This window comes from Chiroxiphia lanceolata, chromosome 6, assembly GCF_009829145.1.
Source record: "Chiroxiphia lanceolata isolate bChiLan1 chromosome 6, bChiLan1.pri, whole genome shotgun sequence".
Lineage (NCBI taxonomy): Eukaryota > Metazoa > Chordata > Aves > Passeriformes > Pipridae > Chiroxiphia > Chiroxiphia lanceolata.
This window is the reverse complement of record NC_045642.1, coordinates 47,960,430-47,971,042: the sequence shown is the minus strand read 5'-3', so window position 1 is coordinate 47,971,042 and position 10,613 is coordinate 47,960,430. Positions and strand designations below refer to the sequence as shown.

At 37.8% G+C, this 10,613-nt stretch overlaps 1 protein-coding gene across 3 annotated transcripts in view; it reads left to right on the top strand.

Moving 5' to 3' along the window:
- The first annotated feature begins 596 nt into the window (after positions 1-596).
- NRDE2 (NRDE-2, necessary for RNA interference, domain containing) overlaps positions 597-10,613 on the top strand; it is a 31,675-nt gene continuing 21,658 nt past the window's right edge. For 2 of the 3 annotated variants that reach the window (XM_032690252.1, XM_032690254.1), the window contains exons 1-3: positions 599-728; positions 6,229-6,337; positions 8,390-8,611. In XM_032690252.1, coding sequence (XP_032546143.1) covers positions 650-728; positions 6,229-6,337; positions 8,390-8,611 — 410 coding nt within the window. In that variant the 5' untranslated portion in view covers positions 599-649. Of the gene's footprint in view, positions 729-6,228; positions 6,338-8,389; positions 8,612-10,613 lie in introns of all 3 variants that reach the window. The other variant, XM_032690253.1, reaches the window with a different exon arrangement.

The window sequence follows — 10,613 nt, the reverse complement described above, 5'->3', positions numbered from 1 at the left end:
CACTGTTTCAGACAATATATATTTAAAAATGGAACATCCTGCCCAAGAAGGTGCAAAGTGTAAAAGCATAAAAAATTATTTTCCCAGTTCCTTCGGGGAGGGCAGGCCCATGGGCGCTCTCAGACACCATGGGTGACCACCTGGTTAGGAGACCGATTAAGGTCAGGCGGCAGGAGGCTATTTCTCCCCTCTGCTCTCCCTGTCGGTGTTGATCCAGGTTATCTGGATACACGAGCCTCCAGGCACACAGTGGCCACCAACAGAAAGCATGAACGCCTCTTAGAGCATTATCCTTCACACAACCGAGCATTCCAGTCCCGAGGTGTCCCATCCCAGTGAACTCCATGAGGGACGAGAGTGGTGGGAAGGAACGGCTGACTCTGGAAACCCCATCTCTCCTCTTCCCCGAGCAGTTCCCTCCTCCAGTGCCAGAGTGACGGCGGCGGCGGGCGCACGATACCGGAGGCCCGCAGAAGGCAGACCGCCTGCAGCAATCCTAATGTCCATCCCACCTCCCCTCAGCAGCGTGGCCCCGGCCGCCATTTTGGGGTAGGCGGAAGAACTACAGGTCCCAGCGCGCTCTGCGCCACGGCGCCATCTTGGCGCTGAGCAATCGGGGTGGGTGGTGGTGGCGGCGGCCGGCCCAGACATGGCGCTGTTCCCGGCCTTCGCCGGAGCCGTCCAGCCCGAGGACCCCGCCGCCGGCAGCACCGAGGGCTCCAGGAAAGGTAAAGTCCTGGGAGAACCCTCTTTCCCCTAACAGCCCACCAGCGGCCCTCGGCGCACGCCGCCGGGCCCGCTCCGGCCTCCGTGCTGGCCCGCGCTCCGCCCCCGGTATGGAGGCGGTGCTGCCGCTGGGCCTGGACCCGTCAGCCTGTGTCCATCGCCCCCGGAGGCTGCGGAGCGCGGCGTAGGGGCTTTTGATTTGTTGTTGTTTTGTTTGGGTTTGCTGGTTTTTTGTATTTTTTTTTTTTTAGCCACTATCTTTGGATAACGTAAAAAGTGTTTTCTGAGTTCCTTGCCTGTTAGTTGTAAGCGACATTTTTTGCGACAGTCTCACGAGTGAGATGGTAACGAGTGTCTCATTTTGATTGTTACCGTTGCTGTCTAGCAAGGTACACTTTTATTAAATAAGTAAAGAACCCTTTCTGGTGTATTGCCAAGCAGTGAAGTGGTTACTAGGTTTATTAATTCTATTCGGAGAGGATTTGAACTAAACCTTTTGCTTGCCAGCTTCCACCACCCTTGAAATCTGCCCGTTCTCTAGACACCACAGCAAGGGGAAACACGAAGAGCAGTCTTTAATTAGGCTAAATTTCTTGTATATTTGGTCCAGTCTGTATGATGAGTTTTTGACGCTTTTAGCAGTTCAGGCTAAACCCTGTTCTGACCTGTTCTGCATTACCACCTCATGGTATTACAGTTGTTCATACTCTGTCTGCTAGTACAGGGGTCTTCTAGCCACATTTAGGAACCTTTCTGGTAATGACACTTAGTGTAGGGAGTAGTGGACATAATAAGATCCCAAATTGCGTCTTTTAGGAATAGAGGAGCTGCTATGCCAGGCAGAGGTACAGAAAAATTCTCTGGTAATAAGACCTTGTTTATATTTTAAAACATGGAATTTAGCCTTTAGGTTTGTTACATCTAGTCTGTGTCACTGCAGGCCACCTGTCTGGAAGATCAAATTATACAGAAAAAGATGGAAGACTGACTTTTGAGTCCAAATTTGAGTTATTAGCACTGTTTATAAGTTACATTTTGGTATACTGGAATTTTTTTGTGTAAGAATTATTGATAAAATTTGTTTGGTTTATGTTTTAGTCCATATTTACTTTGCAGTTGACAACGACATTTTAGTGTAAGTTATAAAAATTAAGTATTAACTCAGAACCACATTTATGGTGGCATATATCAAATTTCACACATTCAGCTTAGGAGAACTTGAGAACTTGACAGGCAACTTTGGTATCTGTCTGATAGATGGTTCTCTTTGCTCAGAGCTGACGTGAAGCCAAAGTCCGTCATAATACTGAAATCCCAGAATATATTGGTTTTAACATGTTATGCAAAACTGAGGTACCTTTAGCAGACATTTAGGACTGCTTCATAGCTTTATTGTAAAACCTGAAGTAATAATATGAATATGTTGACCATGTTTCATTGTGCCAACCACCTCTGTCTCATGCTCTTACAAACCTTCCTAAACCATTTCTAAAGTACAAGTGCCACCTGAAACACAAGTGTTGCTTACACTACCTGTCCTGCCTGATTGCTGAGTTGCAGCAGCCTCCAGAATGCTGATTTTGTATGTGATTTCTTACAAGTATGTTGTCAAGCTTAATTAGTTTCTGATAGAAGGTAAACTGCAGATTTATCAGTAGCCATGAGGAGAGCAGTGGTAATAATTAACCTTGCTGACATTAGTAGGCATTATGTGCCCCATTACTTGCAGTCTGAAATATGCTGTAGGTCAGGCAATGCAGTGATTTTTGCTGAAAGCAGATTTTCAGGATCCTGAGAGGCAACAAAAGGCTTTGTGTAACTCTTAAAAATGGTGTCTGTAGACATGCACTGTAAATTTTTTTTTTTTTTTGGTTTAGAAGGTATAAATAGCATGCCATTGGATTGCTGCTACTGTTGTGCTCATAAACATGGGTGGTAGAATAGAACATATTATCACAAAATAGGTCTTCTATATGTTTTTATTCTTTATGTTTAAGAACATAAATCCAGTCTGCAAAAATGATAAACTATTTAGACATTGCACAAGAAAAAAAGCAAAGAACTGAAGAGATAGCGTTTTGGAGTTTGGAATGCATTATGATGTTTGAAATGCTTCTATCCAGCTAATTGATTCACTTGAGATTATTTACAAGCTGTTTGGACTTGAATATTGTATAATGGAAAAAATTGTTCAGTTCTGTCCAAGTATTGGGTCAATTCAATTAAATTGTTCAGGAATTGCTGTACTTGGAGAATTTGGAACATTTCCCTGCTGTATTCACAGAGGTGCATCGACTGTGCTACAGGAGTTGGTTCTTGCAGTGTGAGTCTTCAATGCTTTGAAGATGCAGTTTGATCTTATTGGCTCATGTAGAACCAAACTACAGGCACAGGCAGGGGAGTAATGTTTATCACTCCATTTCTCCAGGTGAGTTTAGGACCTTGGAGGCCCTAAAACAATAATTTAAAATATAAAAAACCCCAAACCTTATTCTGCTTCTGCTAATTGTTGTATAATCATATTGCACCAAGTTAGTGAGTGACTTCACATCTGTAAGGGAATAACAGCTTCTTTCAGGTAAAATTAAGGGAAAATGACATCTTGGAAGTTTGTTTCTAATAGTTAATGTTTTGCTGTATTTGGATCGCATGCATGATTGGTGTGCATCTGTCTGCCAACCTACTTCCTCAGTATCTCTCTCTTCCTCAATACAGAACTACCTTACACTAAATTTATTTCTGTCAAGAAACAATACTAGTAAATTATTTATTACATGTTACATTTTATTAAAAAGAAGAGAAACTCAAAGGCTATGGAGAATATTTTTGTGCCTGAAAGTAAGTTATCGGAGATCTGGCCAAAGACAAATTAGATAAGTTTTGTATATATTTGAAACAGATACAAGAGTTTTGAGGCGGTCAATCTAGCTAATAAGTTACTGGTTTGTGTGGTTATGTGATACACCTTTACACCAGAGACTCTGCCAGCCAGTACATTTTTCTGCTTTGTTGGGTCCATCTGGGTAGTAGAATGCAAATCAAAACAGAGATGGATTTATTTTTTTTAAGAGAATTAAATTTGTCTTTTATTTCTGTAAATAAATAAAGTTTTTTTGCACAAATTAGTGGCATTTACTGAAATCTGGAGTGCTCCCAACCATTGCACTTTCTCTGAATTTGACTGTGTTTAGTAAAGACCAGAGTGTGACCAGTGGAAAAACCTTGTAGGGTTGTAGTTTGCTCTTGTGTTCCTGTACACCTTGTCTGCATTACCAAAATTAGCAGAAATAATTTAATGTAAGGAAGATAATTTTTCAAATCCATATGACATTTAATAAATATATCTCAAAAATCTCATTTATAAAGTGGCACCCAGTATACTGCATGACATATGTAGTGAATAACACCTCTGATTTGCTTATGCAGTTATCAGGTGTATGAAGTTATGTAACTTCTGTGTAGTTTTAGTATATAATGGTTACAGATTTGTCCATGAGAAACATTTTGGTATTTCATGGAAAATGCAAAATATGATTCTTCTAAGAAGTAATTCTGATTTTAGGTTACTTCTTAATACGTCTGTTACAGTATTGAAATACGAAATTAACTTATTGTTCAATGATACTTTGTTCCCCAGCAGAGGGAATAATTATTTTGATAGACAAGTGAAATGTTGCTTGGATATTATCCAGCATAAATCTTTCTCTTTTAAGCTTACCATGGTTTAGGAAGGATGCTTTGTGGTAGATGTACAGTTTTAAAATCAGACACATCAAAAATAAAGACGTTTGTGCCACGGTGGATTAACTGAAATTAAATAGTAGATTTTTTATCATATTTTAAATAGGCAAGCAAGTTTGCAGTTTTGAGGTTTCAATTTTTATTCACGTATCTTAAGTATTTTCCTGAAAGGGGAAAAAAGTTGTCATGTTGATTTGCAACAAAGTGTGGTAGTGTGTTTGCCCTAGGTTTGGTGATTCTAATTGGCAGGCAGAAAGTCACAATAGTATGGATATTTATCATACAGCTGAATTTTTATTTTTCAGTCTCCATCCTATGTTTTGGTGAGCTGGGAAATGGTTCATGGTGGTGTTCTGCAGCCTGTTGGTTGGGGTGCTCATGGGAAGTGTGTTTTGGTCCTGAGAGTGCCATGAATTTTAGGTTCTCCTGTGCACAGAAGTGGAGGTTCAAGATGAGCCAGGGAAGGTGACCCTCCCCATGGGGCCTTTGGTAACAGGATCAGTCTCTTGGGAAACACAAGCTGGAGCTTTGCTTTGCTGAATGTACTTCTTGATGAGTTTAACTTAGGTTAACAAACTGTTTTGCAGCCTTTTCTGTTTTAAATTCTTTTGTGCACAACAATTCAGGGACATGAGACAGAAGAAAGAATTTTGGTATGAAGAGCTATTTCTGAAGGAAATACTTTAGGAGAAGGAGAGATAAAAGTTTTGGCAGACAATGAGTTCATGCTGTTTAAGGAGTAGAGGTCAGTGTAGTCAAGAGCACAAAGACAAGAGTGTGGCAGGAAGAACACTGAGACAAAAGTGATCGTAAAGAGCATAGAGAAGAGGCAGGGAGACCAAATTTGTTCCTTTTGTTCCTCCACTAGTCTGGCACTGGAGAGGTTGCTGTTAAATTCTGTACTTAAGTGAAATAACTTTTGTTGTTTAATGTGTTAGAAAATTTCACATACTTAAAAGACTTCTAGAAATGACATCTATGAAAATTGTTATAAACTTGTAATACTAGTAGAATTATGACAAAAAATTCCCCCTCCGCTTCCTGTCAGTATCTGATCTTATCTGATGACTGAAATGGCTGAGATCTAGATGCAGAATGCTTAATGCTGACTAATATATCAAGATTAGCATAAAATTCACACTAGTGAAAAGTCTAATGGTATTTCAGTGGTTAGAGAATTGACTTGGTTTGACCTTGTATAAAACACTTGAGTATTCTTATCAGTGATGGATGTTCCTATCAATAAGATCGTGTTAAGAATATTTCCTGTACTATGGGTAAAGTACACTTTTGTTAGTTTATATAAATTGTATTGCATTCATTAACTGCACCTTTCATTTAATTATGCTTTTCTGTAGTTTCTTTAATTTCACTCTTTAAATATGTAAATATTTCCATATTATATTGTATATAGTATGTTAAAAGTAATGTATATGATAAGTAACATATAATATTAAATATGTTATATAGTAGACAGTCTTATTATAAATAACAAATTTATACAGTATATAAATAAGTAAAGCTTGAATTTTTAAATTATAAAAATTAATATTGGACAGATTATTTTTTTAAAGTGTAGAGCTGTGTATAAAATATACTAAATGGAAATTTCATGAGCTGCTTTCCAATATGCTCAGTTATCACACATGACTTAGTGACATTTGCTGTGAATTGAGCTGTCTGCTGACTATATTAAACTCCAATTTAAAAAAAGTGTAGCAAGCTAATTTGTATTGATCTCACACTTTTCTTTACCTGCAGAATTAGACTGGCTGAGTAACCCGAGCTTCTCTACAGAAGATGCACTATTACTGCACCAGCGCACTACAGAAGCTGCCAATCTCATTCCTGAAAAATCACCACTAAAAAGGTAGACTGTACTTTGGTGTATTTTAAAATAGCCTCTTTCTTTTGTCCTGCTTATCTTCTGTTATATGAGAACAAAATCAGGAGCTAAAAGCCGCTTTTCATTCTACTGTTCAGTATTTAAAAAGGCCTGAACTGAGTCATGTATAAAAGTATGAATAATGCTTCCATGTCCTTTAACTTAAAATAATGAGAAATTGTACTTACGCAATTACATTCCAATTTTCTTTTTCTCAGAGCTGCATTTAAATCATTGTTATTTTGGAATGGAAAGGGAAGTGAGCAGTCATGATTATTCATTAGCTTTTGAATGTCCTAAGTGACCCTTGAAATAATGTAAAGATTAAGCATCATCTTCGTGATTTCTTTGTGGAAACCAGAGAAATCAGCCATTTCAGAATTGAGTTTTTTACTTTTTAAAAGACAGTTGAAGATGTGAACTGATGAAATACTACGTGTATCAAGTTGTGTGGCTGTAGAACATGCTGATCACTGAAGTGGCTGATTATATTCTTTTAAAAAAATTATCTTTAAGCAGCTGCATTTGCTGAAGAACTAGTTTTAATACATTCACTAGACTAGTTATACTTGGCTTATCTACACCGTAACTAGCAGTTAATAATAAATGGAATCAACTTGTAGTTGTCAGGTTCAAAACCTTAGTCACTTTTAATTTGATATAAGCTCCCGTGTTTTCAATGATTGTTGGTGGTCATGGTAGAGAATATAATCCCAAGCACAGCTGAATACATCTTTTTGTATATGTATTCTTGCATTTACATATATTGTACATATATTGTGTGTTTGAAATGCAATCAGTGTTCTGCTTATCAGTCCTATGTTCTGCATATATTTCTTCAAATCTTGTCAGGACTTTAATGTCATAAAACTAAGGATTTTGCAAGTTACCATTCAGATAGAATGACATAATAAACGCACCATATTAATTTTATCTTTGAAAAAGACTTTGTCAAAAAATAATGTGCAGAGGAATTTTTTATTTTTTTGCCTATTGCTAGGGTACTTGGTTTAATAAAAACCAGTCAGTTTTATCTCAGTTCCATAAAAACTAATTGCTCCAATCTAGCTGGTGGTTTTAGGGGGATTTGTTTTGGTTTTTTGTTTTGCAGGAGCGTGTGTGTGTGTGTGTGTGTGTGTGTGTGTGTGTGTGTGTGTGTGTGTGTGTGTTTGTTTTAAAGGCCTGCTAATGGTTCTTCTATGGGTGCTTTTTTCTTAGTGTCCTTTAAAAAAACTGTGTAAAGGTTGTTACTTGAGATGCCTTACTTCTGAAATGTTGCAGTTTCTTTTATTGGTATATTAGGAATACTGAGACTCGTCACTCCTTTCTTTCATTGGAAGGTTGCACAAAAAAAAAGTTTAAAAAGAGGTTGTGCTTTAATTAAGGGATAGAGAAGACCTCCACTGTTCATTTGATTATTAAGTATGGGAGTGTATGTGGTATGTATGGTGGTATACCTGTGTTTTGCCAAAACTGTCCTTTTTTGTGATCTTTCAGTCAGTTGTCTGTTGCATATAGTGTTATTATATTATATGATAACATTAGTTCAGTAATTATAAAAAATTGTACCTTAATTGGTCAGATTTGGATTTCTAATCTGGAAGTGATTTTAAAAGTGTGTTTTTGATATTTCTTAGATAAGTCGTAAAGAAACAGGTCACCCTGAAAGATTTCTCAGTCTTTTAACTTGACCTAAGTTGTTTAGTGAAGTTAGGAAATTTTATCTGCTCAGTCATCTTCTTTAATTTGGCAATGTTAACAGGTGGATGTTTATACAGATCACACATCAAAATGCCTTGACAATTAAGATGTTAAGACTGGTTGTCAGTAATTCCAACAGCTGAAAAATATAATTGTTATTTAATACAGATTTATATCACTTTCATTGTATGTGTTACTGCTACTTTCTCCAAAAAATACAGGGATAATAAAGGTAAGGGGTAAAAGATTCTGAACTTTCTTATGGTGCTGTTTCTTAACAGTTTTACTACTTGGATATAAAGGTGTATATATAGATGTATATACTTTTTTCCCCAGCAGGACTTCTTCAAGATCTGAGTTGTCAGGAGAAAGTGATACAGATGAGAGTCTGAGAGAGGGAAGTAAGAAAAGGAAAAAAAAAAAGAAAAAGCATCACCACTATAAGAAGACAAAAAGGAAAACCAAAGGGGACTCCAGTAGCAGCGAATTGGACGTGGACAGTAAGCACATCAAGAACAAAGGAAGTGGTAGAAATGGTGAAAAGGAAGCAGCAGCAAAGTATGTATATATCTATTTATTAACACTGTGCGAGATGGAAATTCATTGGGTTCCTGTGCTTGTCTTCTCAACTGAAATTCTTAACACTAGTTGACCATTTTTTTCTAAGCTGTATATGACTAAGCCTGCATTCAGAGCAATGAAAATAGATTTAGAACCACTTGTTTAATCATATTGAAAAACTGTGGCGAAAATATTCAGTGCAGTACTGTTGTGCAGATCAAAGCATGATATGGTGGTAATGAAATACATTTTTAAAGACATGTAGAGGCATATGTTTTGTTTTTGTAAGCATCTTGTTTCCTTTCATGGACCTTCTTTTGGGAGAGTTTGGAGTGGGATTACATTAAACATTCTTAATTAGTGCAGAACTCTTAATATATGGTTGAGTTTGCCTTGTAATATAACTTCCTCCCCACAGAATTAACGTTTCCTTTTTTTGATATTAAGACAAAGTTTGTTGTATGATTTAACATTTCTTTTATATGCAGGCATTTATTACTCCATATGCTCCATACTTCCTGCTTGTAGTACATCTATAAGGGTACTGAAATTGTTTTGTTAGATCTACTTTGTTAATTCCAGGTGCTCTAAAGTTAGTGCAGATGTAGGTATGTAGTGACTATCATGATCTTTAAGCAGTGAAAGAGGTTCTGTGGATGCACTGAGTATCCAGGTTGGGCATACCTGGCTGTGCTTTTCTCAGGCTGTTGGGTTTTGAGCATTTCAAAGTGTTGCTCTCCAGTTGGCTGTGTAAGTCACCTTTCCCTGGCTCTCGTCATGTTTGCTAGCTTGAGCAGCCATTTTACCTCTCTCTGTTTGCCTAGTTCCTGTGTTTTCTTTGGCATCAGCAGCTCTGGCTCTAATTCACAGCATTGCAGGTACTGCCAGGGATAGAGTGAGGATTTGGTGACATTGAGGAGTTGTTCTTACAACTGTGTGTGGTCCATGTAGACTTTGACTTTCCCCCAGTTTACTACTTTTCTCAAGGCAGATGAACAAGGAGCCAAATGCACAGGCTTGTGGGCGTGTGTCTGTGCCAAGGGCTTGTAACATTGTTTCCCTGTGGAAGAGTGGCAGTGGTACTGCAGGTATTGTCTGACATCTCTAGCCACGCTAGCCTCCTCCTTTGTGAGAACTCTCTTGTTGGCTTGGGGTGGCTCAGGTTGATAGTCAGGAAGGACAGTAAAAATCATTTGGTTGCTAAAACCATTCTGCTCTGTCCCATCACTCGTTTTTGCTGGAGGGCTGTCTGGGCCTGGTTCATAAGCTGTTTGCTGGATTGGGCCAACCAGCCCATGCTTTGCCTAAGTGAAAGTGTTGAAGTTCTTTCATGGTGTCTGTTTTTACTTCTTTCCATAAATTGTTGATGCTGAGAGAATTTAAATTTTCAAGAGACTGGTTTTGAAATCTGAACCACAAAATTGCTCTGAATGTGAAAGGTCTTGTGAAATTTTAGAAAACATCTCAAGACTCTAAAACTCATGTATTTGTACCATGAATTCATATTGGAAGTTCACAGTTGTCTACAGCTCAGAGGCAGGTGGCAATTTCCACTTAAGTTCATTTGTATAACTGTAATCCAGAAACCACTTTGATGCACACTGTTTTATCAAATACATGGATAGAATTACAGCTAATCAGTGTAATTAATCCTCTTACAGATTGTCCTCTTTCTCTTAATTGTCACATCTTACTAAGACAAAAGTAAATTTTAGAAGTAGTAATATATAGCTTTTGGGTTACAGTTTGCCAGGCAACTGATTGGATTGATTGGTTAAATCTGTTTATTTTTACCAATTGTAAATTCAGTTTTTGGAAATGCAGGGAGTGTTTGTGTTTTGGTTTGATGGTCCGATTAGTGTATTTCTAATTTGTTTTTTCCAAGTATGGGACTGACTGTGAGATAGTGGATTACGTAGCATGACTCTGAGTAAATTAAATTATTATGAACTACAGAAGTGTAATGTTTCCTGGGTTTTGTAAATGCTGAATATGTACA